The 19,167-nt window shown below is 37.9% G+C and overlaps 1 protein-coding gene across 10 annotated transcripts in view; it reads right to left on the minus strand.

The window, feature by feature from the left end:
* KLHL13 (kelch like family member 13) overlaps positions 1-19,167 on the minus strand; it is a 184,586-nt gene that overhangs the window by 23,017 nt on the left and 142,402 nt on the right. For all 10 annotated transcript variants that reach the window (XM_049704680.1, XM_033415468.2, XM_049704682.1 and 7 more), the window contains one exon: positions 15,705-15,846. In XM_049704680.1, the coding sequence (XP_049560637.1) occupies positions 15,705-15,846 (142 nt within the window). The remainder of the gene's footprint in view (positions 1-15,704; positions 15,847-19,167) is intronic.

The raw sequence follows: 19,167 nt of genomic DNA on the forward strand, positions 1-19,167 counted from the left end.
CGTGTCCTCTGCATTAGCAGGAGGATTCTTAACCACTGCACCACCAGGGAAGTCCTACAAATTACTTTCTAATAATATAATGTAATATAATAATGTAATACAACAAGAACTAATAGCAAGGATTATTCTATCCCCTTCTTATTTTAATGACCCCAAATAAAACTTTTATTTAAAGTCGTGTTTCATGGATTTAAGAAGCAAAAGGCACGACATACTGAAGAATGCAGTTTCAGAAATAGTGATCCTGCACATATGTATAATATAAATCTTAGTCTAAACATCTTCTCGTCATAATTTTTAAATTGCTTTTTAAAGAAAATGCTTGAATCTACAGAACTAGAACTTCAAAGAGATAATGTGATCCAGCCACTTTCTCTCTGGAGAGAGATATAAATATTTTTACTCCAAAAATATTTATACATTATACATATACTTTAGAACAGGATTATGTATCATACTTTCCTCTCTCCAACAGTGATTGACATATGTTTTTGTTCACAAATATCAACTCTTTCACAAATGCCCCTTTTCCTTTGTAAACACAAACATTTCCCCACCCCCGCGCCCCCTCAATATTTTCCTTTCTCCATTGCTAAATCATCTCCTGTTCTTGTTATTTAGAGAAGTAGAGGTAAAAAGAGATGTCCATTTTAGGGAACTATTTTCATGGAGAAGGTAGGCAGTGGCTTTTTGAAAATTCACGTATGGAGTCTAAATTGCAGTAAGTTTAAGGGGATTGCCTTTCAAACGTAGGTGAGCATACGAGAATTGGGAAGTCCTGAATGCGACCACTGGGGCTGGGGATGGGCTGGCCAAGCCACTGAGGAGGAGGGAACCATCAGGTAGAAGAGCTGAGGGACTAGGATGTTTGAATTCCCCAGTGCTTGGAACACAGTTGGCACTTAACAAATGTTCAGTTAATGCTTGACCAAACAAACCAGACTTTACCCAGAAGCCACCACTTGGTATTAAAAACAACAACAACAGGCTTCCTTGGTGGCGCAGTGGTTGAGAGTCCGCCTGCCGATGCAGGGGACATGGGTTCATGCCCCGGTCCGGGAAGATCCCACATGCCGCGGAGCAGCTGGGCCCGTGAGCCATGGCCGCTGAGCCTGCGCGTCCGGAGCCTGTGCTCCGCAACGGGAGAGGCCCCAACAGTGAGAGGCCCACGTACCGAAAACAACAACAACAACAACAACAACAACATGTACAACTTGAATTTTGTAACAAGCTAACTAGAAACCAGGAACTTTACTTGTGAACCTACTCTCAATAATAAAATAAATTGTGCCTATAGTGCTTATTTGTGGTAAACTGTACAGGCCAAGATGAGAGAAGAGGAATTGAACCAGGGTTTGGGGGGAAAAGGTTGGCTCCCAAAGGCTTGGCTTTTTTCTCCTTCAGATAAATTTCAGGTTTAAAAATTTTAGATATATGTTTGTTGTAAAAATACAGAAGGATAAAAATAGAAAAGTAAAGTCCACCTCTTCTACTTACTAAGAGTAACTACTGTTAGCAGTTTAGTATATATACTTCCAGGCCACTTTCTACACATATGCATATAGGAGTTTTTAAAGTAGGATACTACACTTACTGTTACGTATCTTTTTTTGGGGGGTGGGGGGCCCTCCGGGCTGCACAGCATGCAGGATCCTAGTTCCCCAACCAGGGATAGAACCTGCGCCCCTGCAGTGGAAGCGCGGAGTCTCAACCACTGGACCGCAAGGGAAGTCCCCTGTTACGCATTTTTTAAATTCACCTGGGCTTCCCTGGTGGCGCGGTGGTTGAGAGTCTGCCTGCCGATGCAGGGGACGTGGGTTCGTGCACTGGTCCGGGAAGATCCCACATGCCGCGGAGCGGCTGGGCCCGTGAGCCATGGCCGCTGAGTCTGCGCATCCGGAGCCTGTGCTCCGCAACGGCAGTGGCCACAACAGTGAGAGGCCCGCGTACCACAAAAACACACACACACACACAAATTCACCTGAGTGTGTAACACGGACAGCCCTCTGTCTCAGTACACACAAATCTACTTCATTCTTTTTAGTGGATGCACAGAATTTCATGGGGTATGGGGTCTACCATAATTATTCATCCATTCCTCACTTTTGGTCTCTCAACTTTTGCTATTACAAGCAATGCTGCAATGACCTTCCTTGTACATATACTTACTTGTGTGAGTAGATCTGTGGGAGGTATTCCTAGAAGTGGAATTGTTGGTTTCAACAACATACACTTTTAAAGTTTTAATAGCTACTGGCAAGTTAAAGCATATAGTTTATCTTGGGAAATTTATCATACCTTGGGTACTGGCAAAAAAGAGAGATGTCAAGATACCCATCAGATGAAACTAGGTACAGTATGCCATCTTACTTTATTTTTATTCAGCAAATAACTTTTGAATCTTCCTCTCTCAGGTATATGTGGATAACATCTTTGAAAGGCAATCATGGCTTCTTCAGTCAAAAGCAATGATTTTATCTAATCAGTTATTTTCTTCCACTAAAAAAAAAAACCCAAAACCTTCTCGGCTCATTTGCTGGCCCTCCTGCCTTTAAAATATTCCTACAAATATTTTATACTGAGAACTGAGTAATGTCAGTAGGCTTCTTTCCTACTATTTATTGTTCCTTCTTTTCCCCTTTGAAAAAAGGCACGGCTAATGTTTCCTGTATCATTACCTGTGTCATTTCTCATTTGGTCCATATTCCATTAAAACTGCTTGTTGAGGTTTCTACTCAATCTTTAAAATCTCGACAGTTCAGCTAAGACACTAGGAGCGTTTACCCTCTTCACAGATTTGATCATTTTGCTTCCATTTGCACTATCAAAAAAAAAATCCTCTAACCATTCTCAGTATAACCTGGCATCCCCACAGAAAGGAAGCTGAGGCTCCTAGACCACTTTTATCACATTCTGAGTATTTTCTATCCTAAGCTTAATTTATCTACCTTGGGCAAATTGTCCGCTTTTGAGAGGTTTTGCATTTGTTTTCACTGCATGTGAAGTAGTTTCCCTTTCTATACATTTCATAACCTTTATTTTCAAATGCACAAATAATCCCACTATCCAATTCCATATTTGCTAATTTTATTCCTGATTATTGCTGTCCTTATCCAAATAAGATCTGTCAATTCAGACTGTTTTCATACAGACCTAAATATCTTGTTTGCATGTTGTTATCTGTACTATCCCAGCTGTGTCGAAAGAGAAAAAAAACGAAAGTTCCTCTACAACATACTTTGTCGTACAGAAGTACAGTCATTTTTCTAAACAACTTTTATACTCTAATCTTGTGAAGAATGTACACATGAAAAGAAGTGGGGCAGGGGGGACTTCCCTGGTGGTTAAGACTCTGCACCTCCAAGGCAAGGGGCGCGGGTTTGATTCCTGGTCGGGGAACTAAGATCCCACGTGCTGCGCAGCACGTCCAAGAAAATATAAAAATAATACAAAATTTAAAAATAAAAATAAGAAAAGGGGGGGTCATTCTCTTCCACAATTCTCATCTGCCCTCTGTACGTCTACCTTTTGCTTTCACTGTTATAATCTTTCCCCCTATTTAACTCTAGGAATATTCTTGAAGATACCTTGCACACTTAAAATGTGTCCTTTTATTATAAAATCATTTTCTTCCACCAAATTTGTACTGATTCCTCTTGCCAGAATTCTATAAACATTTTTGTCTATTTCTGCATGCTAATCCACGATATACAGATACAGCTGTGTTTTATGCAAAATTGCTCAAAGTTTCCCATTAGTCTTTTTGGAGTGTCTTTAAACTGTTTTTACTGCTTTAAACTCAACTTCTTTCTAACTCAATCCTTATCTTAGTTCTCTATTTTTCTATTTTTTTCTGAGCCTTGGGTTCTATTTATGAGGGGATTATTGTCTGTTCTCAATTTCTTTACTCTATTATTTCCCTTTCCCTCTTCTATTAACATCCCCATATCTTCTTTTTTATTTCTTCTTCACATCCTTTTAGGGAAAAAATAAGCATTAAGAAAAAGGTTCTTAAAGAAAAGGTTCTTCTCTTCTCTGTAGTAAATTTACCTCATATATCGAAACTTCAAATACTATTAAATAGAGGGAGGTACATATGTCATACTCTGAAGGACTGAAACATTTTAAATGAGTTTGATAAATTTTTAAATGGTCACGATAAAAGAGAGGAGGGTATGTACTGACATTACACACTATAATATAGAAACCTGATGAGCTACAAATAATGTATACCAAAAGTTGGTTGGATGTCAATAGCTTTCAAAATAAATAGAATGCTACTGTGGAAAAAAAGGTAGATTGACACTCTCACGTATTAAAAAGTAATCTGATAAGCACATCGTTCCACTAAATTCTGCATTGGCAGTAACTTACTAGCAGATTCTACCTAGTTTTGATCAGCGTAATTTCAAAAAGGAAGTGGAGTAAAAAGGAAATGCATCCTAAGAAGAGCAATAAAAATTATTAACTTTAAAATTGTTTTATGAACAAAGATTAAGGAACTAAAAGAAGAGAAGGTAGAGGAATAGGTTTACTCTAATCTTTAAGTAAATGTAATGTATTTGATCAAAGCAATATCACAGTCATGTTTTTATGAGACACTGTTCATTTCATTCAGAGGACAGAAAAGGAACAGATATTAATTAAAACTCTATTCTCATTATATAACACTGCTTGGAGTTTAAAAACTGCTAATGGCTTTCCATCACTGCATTATATCATTATATAAGGCTTTAAAGACTTCTCTAATCTGGCCCCAACTCAACTGTTCAACCTTATTTTTCATCATTTCCCTAAGTATGCTGACCCATCTTATCAGGTTGTTCTCCAGACTACCTCATCGGTAAAAACCCAGGCTTACTCCTTTTCCAGTACCTTTATTTATGCCAATTTATTGTGCTAAATTGTGCTATTTTATTCTATTTTTCACATAGAATATCCTCCCTCCTTCAAAGCCGAGTTCAAATTTGACCTCCTATGTAAAGCTTTCTCTAACCAAATCTCTAAAAGACTTAGGCATCTGGAGTCTGTAATTAAATTTAGCATTTAATTACAGCTGACCCTTGAACAACATGGGTTTGAACTGCACAGATCCACTTACATGTGAATTTCTTTCAATAGTAAATATTGATACTACAGTACTACACGATCTGCGATTGGCTGAATCTGGAGATGCGGAACTGTGGATATGTAGGGCCGACTGCATGGAGGGCTGGCACTCCTGACCCCTGCATTGTTCAAGGGTCAGTGTATAGCCCATAGATTTCTGTTTCCAGCAAAGATGAAGTAACAGGGAGTGGATTTACCTTACTTCTTGAAACAACTCAAAATCAGGCAAAATATATAAAAAATAATAGTTTCAGGCTGGATGAAGGAGAAGATCTGTGAAAGAGGGGAAACAAGTTAGCGGAGCCCCATGATTGTTTATGGCCTGGAGTTCCCAGAGGTACAGGGAGTGGGAACCCAGGCGAAGCCCAGCATTTTCCCAGGGTTGAGTGTCTTAGGGCAGCTAGGTTTGTAGGGCAGAATACAAGAGGGGAGCTCTGCACAGAGAGAGGGCTATGGAGATCTACAAACAATCCCCCCTCAAGTATACAGATGAGTACTGATGAGTGCATTTGTCTGGGGGAAAGAACCACCTAAAAGGAGCACAGGGAACACTCTTCAAGGTTCGCCAAATGCTGGAAACAGATCCTATTCAAACCACAAGACTGGTAACGTCATAATACTAGGGCTTTGGGTAAAGAACTCAGAAGGATTTGTCTCAGTACTGGGAAAAAGTTTGCTCTAGAATAAGTGTGAGGTTCCACCTCACAAAGCTTAAAAGTACATAGAAAATACGTTAATGAAAACAGAAGAACTGGGGAAGAAATCAGAAAGGAAAAGTGCCACCAAACTCATGCTGAGTCCCCACCCTACTCCCTACTTTTCCCCCCAGTGTATCCGAGCCTGGACTTAAGGCATCATATAACCTGGAGGCAGTCATCTGGGAGCAGACTGAGAAAGCTCTACTTCTGGCTGGAAGAGCAAGGAAAGGGATTCTGAAAGCTCACAGGGAGTGGAGAAAGATCCATTTCACTTTTTTCCCCTCTGTTTTCCTCTGAGCCCCAATCCCCAGGCAATTCCAAGGCACTGGTGGTGGCAACAGTGACCGTGGTAACAGTGGTGACAGCAAATTCCTAAAATTCTGAGAGGAACCTTTTTTGATCAGATGAAGTCCCAGCTTTCAGCCCAGAGGACCATAAGGAGAGCCCTACAGAACTGGGAGTACTGGGGAGATGGTGGAGATGGAGGATCAGGAAAAAGAGACCCCTCAAAATTCCACACCGTGGAATACTGCTTAACAATAAAAAGGAATAGACTACTGATACACAAAACAAAGTAAATGGATCTTGAAGATATTACACAAAGTAAAAGACGCCAGTCTCAAGAGCTCACAGACTGTATGATGTCATCTACATAATATTCTCAAAAGACAAAAACACAGTGACAGAAAACAGATCAGTAGTATCCAGGGCTTAGAGGTAGGGATGAGTGTGACTACCAAGTGTAACAAGAGAGTATGTTAGGGGCTTCCCTGGTGGTGCAGTGGTTGAGAATCCGCCTGCCAATGCAGGGGACACGGGTTCGAACCCTGGTCCGGGAGGTTCCCACATGCCACGGAGCAACTAAGCCCGTGTGCCACAACTACTGAGCCTGTGCTCTAGAGTCCGTGAGCCACAACTACTGAGCCCATGAGCCACAACTACTGAGCCCGCGTGCCACAACTACTGAAGCCCACGCGCCTAGAGCATGTGCTGCACAAAGAGAGAAGCCACCGCAATGAGAAGCTGACGCACCACAATGAAGAGTAGCCCCCGTTCGCCACAACTAGAGAAAGCCCCCGCGCACAGCAACAAAGACCCAACACAGCCAAAAATAATAAATAAATAATACAATAAATAAATTTATAAAAAACAAAAGAGAGAGTACGTTAGGATAATAGAACAGTCCTGCATCTTAATTGTGGTGATGATTACATGAAACAATATATCTGTGAAAACTCACATATGTATAGATCAATTTAAAAAAATCAGTTTTACTGTATGTTAGTTAAAAATAAAAGTAAAATGATGGCAAAAGATATGCCAAGCTAACACGAATTAAAAGAAACCTGGCATGACTATAATATCAGACAAAATAGATTTCAGAGCAAAGACTATTATCGGTCTGATGAAAGATCTCAGCTTCCTCAAGAAACTAGAAAGAGCAGAGCAAATTAATTCCAAATTAAACAGGAGAATGGAAATAATAAAGATCAAAGTGGAGATGAATGAAATATAAAACAGGAAAATAGAGAAATGTTTAAAAAGCAACCAAAAAGCTGGCTCTTTGAGAAGATTCATACATCTGATAAAACTCCAGCCAGGCTGATTAGGGGGAAAAAAAATGGAGAAAATACAAATTATCAATAACAGCATTGAGAGAGGTGATATCAGTAGAGACTCTACAAATATTAAAAGGATAACAAGAAAATATGAACAACTGTATGCCTATAAATTTGACAACTCAGTTGAAATGGACAAATTCTTTGAAAGACACAAGTTGCTAATAATTACTCTAGAAGAAATAGATAAACTGAGTAGCCATATATATACTATAAAACTGAATTTTCCCTGGTTAATTCTACCTTACATTTAAGGAAGAAATAGCACCAATTCTACAAAAACAGATCCAGAAACTTAAGAGGCGGAAACATGTCCCAATTCATTCTACAAGGCCATTATTATCCTACAGAAACCAGACAAAGATAATCAAAGAAAACTAAGACCAAAGACCCTCATGACCATAGATGCAAAAATTCCTACTATATCAAATCAAAGTTAATAATATATAAAAAGGATAATACATCATGAGCAAGTGGTGTTTATTCCTATAATGCATAGTTGCTTTAGCATTCAAAAATCAATTAATATAATTCACATTAATAGACTAAAAAAGAAAAATGATAAGATCATCTCAATAGGTGCAAAAACGTGTTTGACAAAATCCAACAACAATTTCGATTTGGAAAAAAACCCACAAAACTCTCAGCAAACTAGGAACAGAAAGACACTTCCTCAAATCTATACCTAACCTAACATCACACTTAATGCTGAAAGAATGAATGCATTCCCCCTAGTATTAGGACAAAGCAAGAATGTACACTCTGGGGCTTCCCTGGTGGTGCAGTGGTTGAGAGTCCGCCTGCTGATGCAGGGGACATGGGTTCGTGCCCCGGTCTGGGAAGATCCCACGTGCCGCGGAGCGGCTGGGCCCGTGAGCCACGGCCGCTGAGCCTGCACATCCAGAGCCTGTGCTCCACAACTGGAGAGGCCACAACAGTGAGAGGCCCGCGTACCGCAAAAAAAAAAAAAAAAAAAAAGAATGTACACTCTGATCACTTCTATTCAACATTTTTCTGGAGTTTCTACCCAGTGCAATAAGGCAAGAAAAAGAAATAAGAGGCATCAGACTGGAAAGGAAGAAATAAAATTATCTTTATTTATAGGTAAAATGGTTGTCTATGTAGAAAATCCTAGAGAATCTATAAAAAAGCTTCTAGAACTAATAAGTCAGTCTTTCAAGGTTGCAAGATATAAGATGAATAATCAGTAACAAACAGTATTTTATATACTAGCAAGAGACAATCAGAAATTGAAAGTATGTATTTGAGCATATTTAACTCTTGGTTGGTATCTACTGGTCCTCTCTATCACTTAAAACATGCTAAATATCAAAACAACAAAAAAACTCATTTGAAAGAGCAGGGTAATGATACAGTAAAGTGGCCTAAAAGGAAAGGTGGTAGACTCTCTTCCAACTTATATACTAAAGGTACACACTCAATTGGAAGTATTAGAATAACCTATTGTACCCTAACCTGAGTACCTGAAGAACTATCCCTAAGAAAAATTATATATTCATTTCCCTATATTCTAGGTGACATTGAGGAAACTGAAATAAAGAAATAAAAAGTATCATTTTAATAAAAACTTCAACAATCTGGATTATTCAAGTTCCTCTTTTATAAAATATAACTTATTCTAAAATCATTATGCCTTTCTTATGCTAATAATATATTTTAAAAGTTGCTTACCTTATGATCATAAAACTTTTAAACAGGGTACAGTTCATCAACATGACACGATCAGCAACCCAAACATTTACCTTAGGATAAGTATTTCATGAAGTTAGCCCACTGGAAAGCAATGCAAGTTAATTTGTATAGGCTCTTGAGAAAAGCCATTTCTTTAGCAGTCTATTACATAGATAATAACTTGAGACAATACAACCAAATCTGTCATTGACTTTACAACTAAAGTTGAACAGAGAAAATAAATAGGTAAAATGGAGGGCAGTATGGAAGAGCAATCTGATAGGCACCAATCTTAACATGAGAAAATATCCATTAGGCATCTAGACATCTGGAGCCAGGAGGCGTTTTCAAGCTTGATAGGCTGAAACATGGTACTCTACTTATGGCCTCCTTGTCCTAACAGGGATGTTTCCAAATGGCAGTTAACATTTTTTTCTCTTTGGTTCCCCCATTCACCCCCATTTTGACAGGGGAAGGGAGGAAGGGCAGGCAGGCATGAAGACACTCTGTGTAATTCTGTTATTTCTATTAAGAATAAAATCTTTACTGTATCATTCGTGCCAAATTATCTTTTAGCCTTTAATATATCTTTTTATATTTATATTCAGTGAAAACTTAATATTTAAAGACATTAAAAAGAGAATAGATTTTAGAGCAAGATTAGAAGAAATACAAATTTACATTTAGAAAACCTGTGTTCAAGTCCTGGTTTTTGTCCCTTAGTGGGCAAGTGAATTTGGGCAAGCCTTCTAACTTTCCTGAGCTTCAGTTTCCCAATCTATAAAATGGGGATAATAATTGTTGCCTTTTGTACATCACAAAATTGTTTCACATATTAATGAGGCAAGCATATGTGAAAGTGACTTATAAGCGCTATCCAAATTCATTTATTCCATAAACAATATCAATAAGAGCAGTAAAAAGCATTGGGTACTTCCTCTGTGCCAGGTACTGGGCTAGGCTCTTTATATGTATTATCCCTTTCAATGATAATAATAATATTAATAATAAATAACAATAATTATAATCTATTGACATTTATTAATCATTCACCATGTACCCCAGCACTAGATCACACGCAGACAGAAACAACAAATTAGACTCTAGATCTTGTGGATCTCACTGATAGGTAATATTGATGGGCTAAGAGGGGGGTAAAGCAGAAGCTGCCAACTCTGCCTAGGTTACACAAATTCCAGCTTTAAAAGGCATTGAAATTAGCTGTCAGAAGAACAGATCCATGGGAGAAACTGTTTTCAGACGTCTCACTTTGCAGAATTACCCACTGCATAACTGTAGTGGGAAGAATGTTGAGTTTAGGCCGAAACTGGAATTCCAGTTTTACCGTTTACCATTTAAGATGGATCGTTATGAATAAATAGGGGTTTACCAGACCAAGAAATTTAAGTAAGGGCATTCCAGGGAGAAGGGATGAGTGCAAAGATACTTAAGTATAAAAGAATAACATATGTTTAGAGAATAATGAAAAATCAGAAGTCTTCCAGAAATTTGCCTTGACTATCTGTCCCATTAACTCTACTAAGGTAAAGCAGTAGCAAAGATCATATGGTCGAATGGATAAAGGACTGAAGATTGGCAGAGTAGTTATGGAAGACCAATAAGGGACCACAGAACTGAAGGTGCTGGGAGAAAATACTTGCAAATCATGTATCTGCTAGGGGATTTGTGTCTAGAATATATAAAGAACTCTTACCACTGAATAATACAAAGATAAATAACTCAACTAAAAAAATGGAGAACTGACCTGAAGAGACAGTTCTCCAAAGATGATATACAAGTGGCCATAAGCAAAAATGAAAAGATGCTCAATATCATTAGCACTCAGGGAAATACAAATCAAAACCGTAAGATACCACTTCACACCTTCTAGTATGGCAATAATCAAAAAGATAGATAACACATGTTGGCAAGAATACAGAAAAATTGGAATCCTTATACTTTACTGATGGGAATGTAAAACACAGTCACTTGGGAAAACACCCTGGCAGTTGTTCAAAAGATTAAACACAATGATATATCACCCGACAATTCCACTCCTAGGTATACACAAAAGATAGATGAAAACATGTCCATACAGACACTCACACATGAATGTTCACAGCATGATTATTCACAATAGCCAAAAAGTAGAAACAACCCAAATGTCAATGAATGGATGAATGGATTTTTATAAAAGTGGTATACCCATACAACGGAATATTATTTAGTCATAAAAAGGAAACAAGTACTGATGCATACTATAGTGTGGAGGAACCTTGAAAACACCATGCTAAATAAAAGAAACCAGTCACAAAAGACCATACATTGTATAATTCCATTTACATGAAATATATAGAATAGGTAAAACTATAGAGATAAATAGTAGACTAATGATCGTCTAGGGTTAGGAAAGGGGTTGGGGTAGATGGGGAATGACTACTAATGGATACATACAAGATGATAATATAGATGAAAATTAAAGTTGTTACTTTAAAAAAATGAAGATGCTTAGAAGGGTATGATTTGATGAATCACCATAGTATGGGGTTTAAAAGATGTTAACAACCTGGGATAACAGGGTGAAGCCAAAGGATGGACGTTTTCCATGAGAAGTAACCACAGTTGTAGCAGTAGTAAAGGAGTGAGGGAAGTGAAATAATTCTTGACTTCACCAATTACTACTTAAGCAAACCCTGGTTAATCTTCCTTACTTGAGTAAAAGTATTTTGCACTGCTAACTCCATCATGAATTCTCCCGGAATTGGTTCAGAATTCTAGGAATTCGAGCCTATCAGGTATCAAAATTATTTCCAGGCACTTTCTTTGACAGTCTAGTTTCCAGAAGCCTATTCAGTGGAGACAGTCTGCTGGAGCAGATCAAGCCAACCAGATGGACACCTTCTTTGGCACACCCATCACTTCTGATCAACATTTCCTCTGACACCTTCCCTGTTTGGCGCAAATGGAAGGAAAATAAGTGGATATTTATTATGCACCTTACTTTCCCATAAATTGTCACATTTAATCCTCACATCCACTACGCACATTACCGATAACGAAACTGGCCCGTAGGGGATAGAGACTTTCCCAAAGTCACATAACTAGCTAGTAACTAGGATTCCACTTTTAGCCTAAACTCATGTCCTTCCCACTGTAGTTGTGCACTAGGGTATCCTTCAGAGTGAGACTTCTTTAAATAGTTTTTCCCCATGGATCTGTTCCCCTGACAGCTACTTTCAATGCTTTTTGAAGCTGGAGCTTGTGTGATTGCTAATTTTAAAACAATGATAACATTTACACATTAAACACTTCTCTAGCTTGTTCCCTTGACAACCATACACCTAAGATTAGATACCAAAAAACCCCAGTCTCTGTTAGTGCTTGGACTTAAAAAAATCTCAGTTAGTGAGAACATAATTTTTAATAGACTTTTTTTTTTTTTTTTTTTTTTTGCGGTACACGGGCCTTTCACTGTTATGGCCTCTTCCGTTGCAGAGCACAGGCTCCGGACGCGCAGGCTCAGCGGCCATGGCTCACGGGCCCAGCCGCTCCGTGGCATGTGGGATCTTCCCGGACCGGGGCACGAACCCGTGTCCCCTGCATCGGCAGGCAGACTCTCAACCACTGCGCCACCAGGGAAGCCCTTAATAGACTTTTAAAGAGAGCATACAATGTTTTTCAATAGCAATATGGAGTGGTACCTCTACACCACCACAGAAAATATTATAACATAAAAAATCAGTTGAAGAAAGAATGAACTCTCGGGTTACTTTCACATCTCCATTCCTACCGCCAGCCTAGACCAACAAAAGCCAAGCTAAAACGTGACAGAGCTAAGGGTTCTAAGACCCAGCTACAACTGTTTGGTCACCATTATATTTTTTAAGTTAGACACAAAAATATTTCCATAGTAAAAAAAATTAAACAGTGCAGGATTACCCAGAGCAAAGTGTAAGACATCATTCACCAGCCTCCCTAATGTTTCCAGACCTTTTGCTATGCATTTACATGCATGTATATGTATACATATTGTATATTATTTCTACAAATAGACGGGATTATACAATATATATTGCCCTGTTAATTTTTTTTAAGCAGCTTTATTAAGATATAACTAACATACCATACAATATACCCATTTATTTTTTTTAACTTATTATTTTATATTGGGGTATAGTTGATTCACAGTGTTGTGTAAGTTTCAGGTGTACAACAAAGTGATTCAGTTATACATATACATGTATCTATTCTTTTTTAAATTCTGTTCCCAATTAGGCTGTTACAGAATATTGAGTAGAGTTCCCTGTGCTATACATTGGGTCCTTGTTGGTTATCCACTTTAAATATAGCAGTGAGTACATGTCAATCCACCCATTTAAACTGTACAATTCAGTATATGTACAACCATCTCCACAATCAATTTTAGGATATTTTCATCACCTCAAAAAGAAACCCTGCATCCTTTAGCTATCATCCTTATATCCTCTGATTTTCTCCAATTCTGAGCAATCACTAGTCTATGTTCTGTCTCTGTACATTTCCCTATTCCGCAAATTTCGTATGAATGGAATCATAGAAAATATGCTCTTCGTGACTAGTTTCTTTCACTTAGCGTAATGTTTTCCAGGTTAATCCACGTTGTAGCTTGTATCAGAAATTCATTCCCTTATATAGCTGAATAATATTCCATTGTGTAGCTATGCCACAGCTGTCCTATTAGTTTTTCATTTAATATTTCCTTTCCATTCAGTACACACAGATCTAGCTCACTCTTTTTAGTGACTGCACAGTATTACACAGTTTTGATGCAACATAATTTAAGTAACCATTCCCCTACTGATGGATATTTAAGCTACTTCCAGTGTGTCCCCATTATAACAATAACTTGTAATGTCCATATGATACATAGAGAGAAAGGGAGAGGCCATCTCTCTTGGTGTAAAAAGGACCCTGCCTCTAGAACAGTGTTTCCAAAAAGTATGCTCCCTGGACCTACAGCATCACCTGGAAACTTGTTAGAAATGCACATTTCTGGGCCCGACCCTCAGAGTTTTTGAATCAGAAACTCTGAGATGGGGCCCACTGCTCACTGTTTAACAAGCCCTTCTCCTTGTGATTCTGATATGCAATAAAATTTGAGGACCACTGTTCTAAATCTCTTTGCACTGCAGTGGCTTTCATTAGTTGGTTTAAGGTAAACTTTAAAAATTAGCAGGACCACAAAAATTGGCTTTAACGCATGACTATGGTCATGGATAGGGCAGAAGTATAGCGGAGGGGTAAGTGAGTTTCTATGTTTCTTTAGAGAAAGTACTTTAATATAACAAAAAACCTCTTCCTTTCATGCTTTTCCTAACTGTTTGACCCCTTATTCTCTTCCTCCCATAATCTTGTAAAACCAACAATTAAACCATTTACATAAACTAAGATACCAGGAGATGGGAAGCTTTTCCTTCCTGACCCTCTCATTTCTGTTGATGATATGATGAACCAGATCCCATTAGAATTGAAACATTGGAAAAATGAGATTTCAATGAATCACAGATGGGAACTGGAAGAAAATTTAGAAATCTCCCACTCGAGAGTCATTGTCTGGAGATAAGGAAAATGAATCCCAGAGAAATTACATGACACAGCGAGGCCACACAGCAAAGTGCAAGCTTCCGTCTCCCGTTACACTATATACTATACTATATACTATATACTGCTGGACTATCATGGTTCTTGACCAAGGATATACATTCATACCAAATTCATCTGGGGAAATTTCTTTAAAAAATAGATTTAGAAGGATTTATTTTCCTTAACTTACTAAGCTGAGAAGACTGATATAATTTGACTATATCTAAAAGGAATTTATGGACATCAAGCATTACACTATTGCTCTGTAACTCGGCAACATCCACCGAGGTCAGGGAGTGTCCACAATAGTCAGAAGTACTTGGACTGCTTATCCCTACGTTACACAGCCCCACATTGCAGGGCTTTGGTGTTCTTTTGGCTTTCTATTGTTTTTCTGTCCTCTCCTTTGATGTCAGTTATTACTTCTGCATGTATCAGTGTGTTTGCGTCCAGCGGCCCTCACCCCTACTCCCATACCTACAATTGCCAATGTGAGTTGAGACACCAAATAAATACGATCTTGAGAACTACGATAAAGGTGATGGGAAAATAGGTTGTGAGGGAGGAACTAGAAACTTTAATATGGGGACTTTGTGATATTTACCTTGGCTGAGACATAATGAAAAGTCAACGTTGCCAGACACAACATTCTGTAAGAATGTGGCATGACAGCAAGACCTCCCTTACACAAATGAAACAAAGAATGAACTCAGAATTTTTTTTAACATCAGGAAGGTATGCAGTTTTCCCCCCCTCAAGGTTTCTCCTCTATTTGTTTGCTCTTTGTTTTTTTTATTCATAAACTTTATTTTAAAGAGCAGTTTTAGGTTCACAGCAAAACTGGGCAGAGTTCCCACAAACCCCCTGTCCACACACAGGCACAACCTCTCCCACTAGTGACATCCCACACCACAAAAACCCTGGGTGGTTTTTAAAGCTATGAATAATGCAACAGTGAGATTACCTGTAACACCACAGAACTGTGGGTATTGCTGGTAAAGATGCGTGTGGTTCCCGCCTTGGAAGACTGCAAATGGGAGGAGAGGCCCATTTCGCTGCTTCCAAGGGACAATTTCATGTGTTGGTCTTCCTCTTCCACTAGAGATCTGAAAAGGTTTTTAAATCAGAAAGAAAAACCAATGAAAACTTGTCATATAATTCACAACAACTGGATGATTTAGAGAAACAGACACTCTCTGATTATGTGCCAATCATCTGACTACGGAATATACTGAATGTTGTTTCACTGTATTTTAGGCTCATACCATTCTACATCATAGAAGAAATAGATATATATTTGTAAAAAGCTTTCCGAGGTCAGAATAGATAAATGGGAACTGAGAAATCAACTAAAAGCTGGCTCAAAACTATAATTACAAAGGGTTTGTTTCTCTAGTGCCAGAGTAATTGTTTTGGTATTGGGTGGTTTAGGTAGCAATACCATCAAATTGTGTTGTTCACAGTTAAAATTACTTTGGAATCCCTACTTTTAGAAAGGTAAACGTAACATTTATCATTTATTGAACAGTCACTATATATCAGGTACTTGCCAAGAAATTTACACACATGATCTCATATAATCCTCAAAACAATCCATTGCAACAGGTATTACTAGTATCTCCTTTTTATTAAGGGTAGGGAAAATGAGCTACAGAAGGGTTACAAATTACTTACCTAAGGTCACAAAGTTATTAAAGGGACTGGAACAGGATTTGAACCTAAGTTTAGTCTGTTTCCAAACTCCAAAGACCCCATAAGTAAAAGTCAAAGATTAACTGTGGCATCCTAATACATTACTTCCTCTCGTGTTACTATAGTTCTAATCAACCCCAACTGAACAAAAAAATTTACACATGAAATATTCCTTTTTCTAGCAGTATCTCTCACTAAATAATCACTTGGGATTATTTAGCGAAACAGCTACAGTGTAGTGGCCTTTTCATCTTTCCAAACAAACAAATAATAAAAATAATAAACGTAAGCTATGCCCGTGTATATATCACATTAGCAATTTTTCAGGGACCATCAAAAGCATTAGAGAACCTGTAGTCAACCTGTAGTTAGTTTCACAGAGAAAATGGCGAAATAATAGTTAAAGGCCTCAGGTTACACTAAAAATTGACCATTGTGGTACAACCTTCCATTATTCCTTAGACTAGGCAGACTTGTGTTTCCTTAAGTATACACTGCTAAAACTGCTTCTGAATCACCTGAGAGCAGGGAGCCCCATGCCTCTGAACGGGTTTGTGCATTCATGATGGGCAGACTGCTAAAATGGACATTAAGAAGGGAGGAAGGAAGAATGGATTTCCAAGTGCTAGAACTATGCCTTTTTCCTATTTATTTCTAACTTCCCGAAGGTTGAATTATTGGTTTCTCTAACTCGTCTCTATCCAATACCATAAAAGATTTCACCTTTTCCCTACCATACCTATAATCTAAGTGGATCAGTTTTAATAGGAAAAAAAGTTTTACAACAATACCATACTTTTAACAAAGATCCTCCTTTTTGAATTTTGACACCAACCAAATGGCTTTAAATCCTGCAATAATTAGCAAAAATCCTGGCCTTAAGGGTGACATCAATTCTTCTTAACGATATTAGAGCCATAGTATAACCAAAAAATGAATTAATAATATATAACCATGTTTTATTCAACTGTCATGGATATTTAATAAAGAAGATAATAATTTAAATAAGATTTTAACAAGCATAAAAGAAAATGAATATAGTTTTCCACTAGCTTCAGAAATAGCTTTTTAAAAGAAATTATATACATGATATATAGCATACATACATTTGCAGATACTTTTAACCAGCTTTCGCAGACAGACATTTAATTACAGAATCAAATGGAAAAGTGGGAAATAGATTGATGGTGACTGGTATCCCTAACCAGAAATTTTCCATTCATCCAGAATTATTTTAATGGGACATTCAAGCAGAATGTTTCATTAGTTTCTGTATTCCCTGCACAGAACCTGGCACATGAGAGGTTTAATATATGTCATCTGAATGAATACAGAATCTCATTTCTGTGGATCATTCCAGAGACATTTCTTTATCATGCGGTACCTTAAATGACCGTCAATTATTATTTCACAGAACCACGGATGTAAACGGGACAGGAGTAAAGCTGAAACCGCACTGCCCCTATGACATATCCTGGAAATTGTATTTTTTTTTTAATAAACTACAGATCACAACTTGTTTCCATGTCATTTGTCTCTTGCTCTTAAAATCGAAAGACAGAATATAAAAACGCAGCCTATTCTTGGCAAGATAATATGTCTGGCTTTCTAACTAATTACTTCAAAAGCTAAAGAAGTCTTCACTAAAATCATCTTTTTCATGACTTCTTATCAACATCTTTTGACTTTTAAACATTCAGAACATTCCCTATTATTTCTGCATCAGTAACAGCACATGTCATGTCAACCTCCCCAGCAGATTCAATATTCCCTTCTATCTCCTACTCACTAAGTCTATTGACTGGATGTGAAGAGCATTGTTCTTCAACAGTGCAAGGAGGTGAAACCTCTCTGCAAACTCCAAGCCACAATGACATCAAACTATCCTTAAAGGAATGATTATCTGAGTAATTCCAAGAACAAATAACATTTTTAATCTTATCCTTTCTAAGTCATATGGTTGAAAGCAATAAAAGGAGCAGTGGCTCTCAGTGCGGGGAGGGGCATCAATGTCTGGAAACACTTTACGTGGTCGCAGGGTAGTGAGGCGTTGCTACTCTCATCTGGTGGGACGCTGTTAAACATCCTACAAGGCACAGGAAAGGTCTCCACGGCAAAGCAGTGCTCAGGCAAAACTTTCAAGAATGCCAAGGTTGAGAAACCCCGGTACAGAGGGATTAACCTCCTCAGGACAGATTTTCTAAAGAAATTTCATGTTCTAAATAACTTCCCAGTCTGAGAGTTAACTCCATGAGGTAACGCTGGCAGTCAGAAACACAGTAGGATTATTAATTACCACTAACTCCTCCAAGACTGCCTAATAATAGAATACCTCTGCTCTCCTCCAGTCCATCAATCTGAAAAATCAACTGTTTACAGGAGATAAGTACATAATAGCTTTGAAGTTTATAAGATAATTATGTGGAAAGGCTTTTGTCCTATGTAGACTCATGGAAGAATAATTCCTAAGTCGGCTTTAAACAATTGTTATTTGGAGAGGAAAAAAAAAAAAGCAAAAAAAAAAAAAAACAATTGTTATTTGGATTCACTTTTACATGCCAATTTAGAATCAAGCAAACCCTGTCCAAATAGTCCTATTTCATCAAAACTGTAAAATTATTCATGGGAGAGAGATTGTGTTCATCAATTTTCTTTTGAAAAATTGAATCTTTTTCTTCCAGCGTCTACATATTGCTACCACACCATTCCCGCCCGCCCCACTACCGCAGGACACA

Source organism: Orcinus orca, chromosome X, assembly GCF_937001465.1.
Source record: "Orcinus orca chromosome X, mOrcOrc1.1, whole genome shotgun sequence".
In the NCBI taxonomy this organism is placed as follows: Eukaryota; Metazoa; Chordata; class Mammalia; order Artiodactyla; family Delphinidae; genus Orcinus; species Orcinus orca.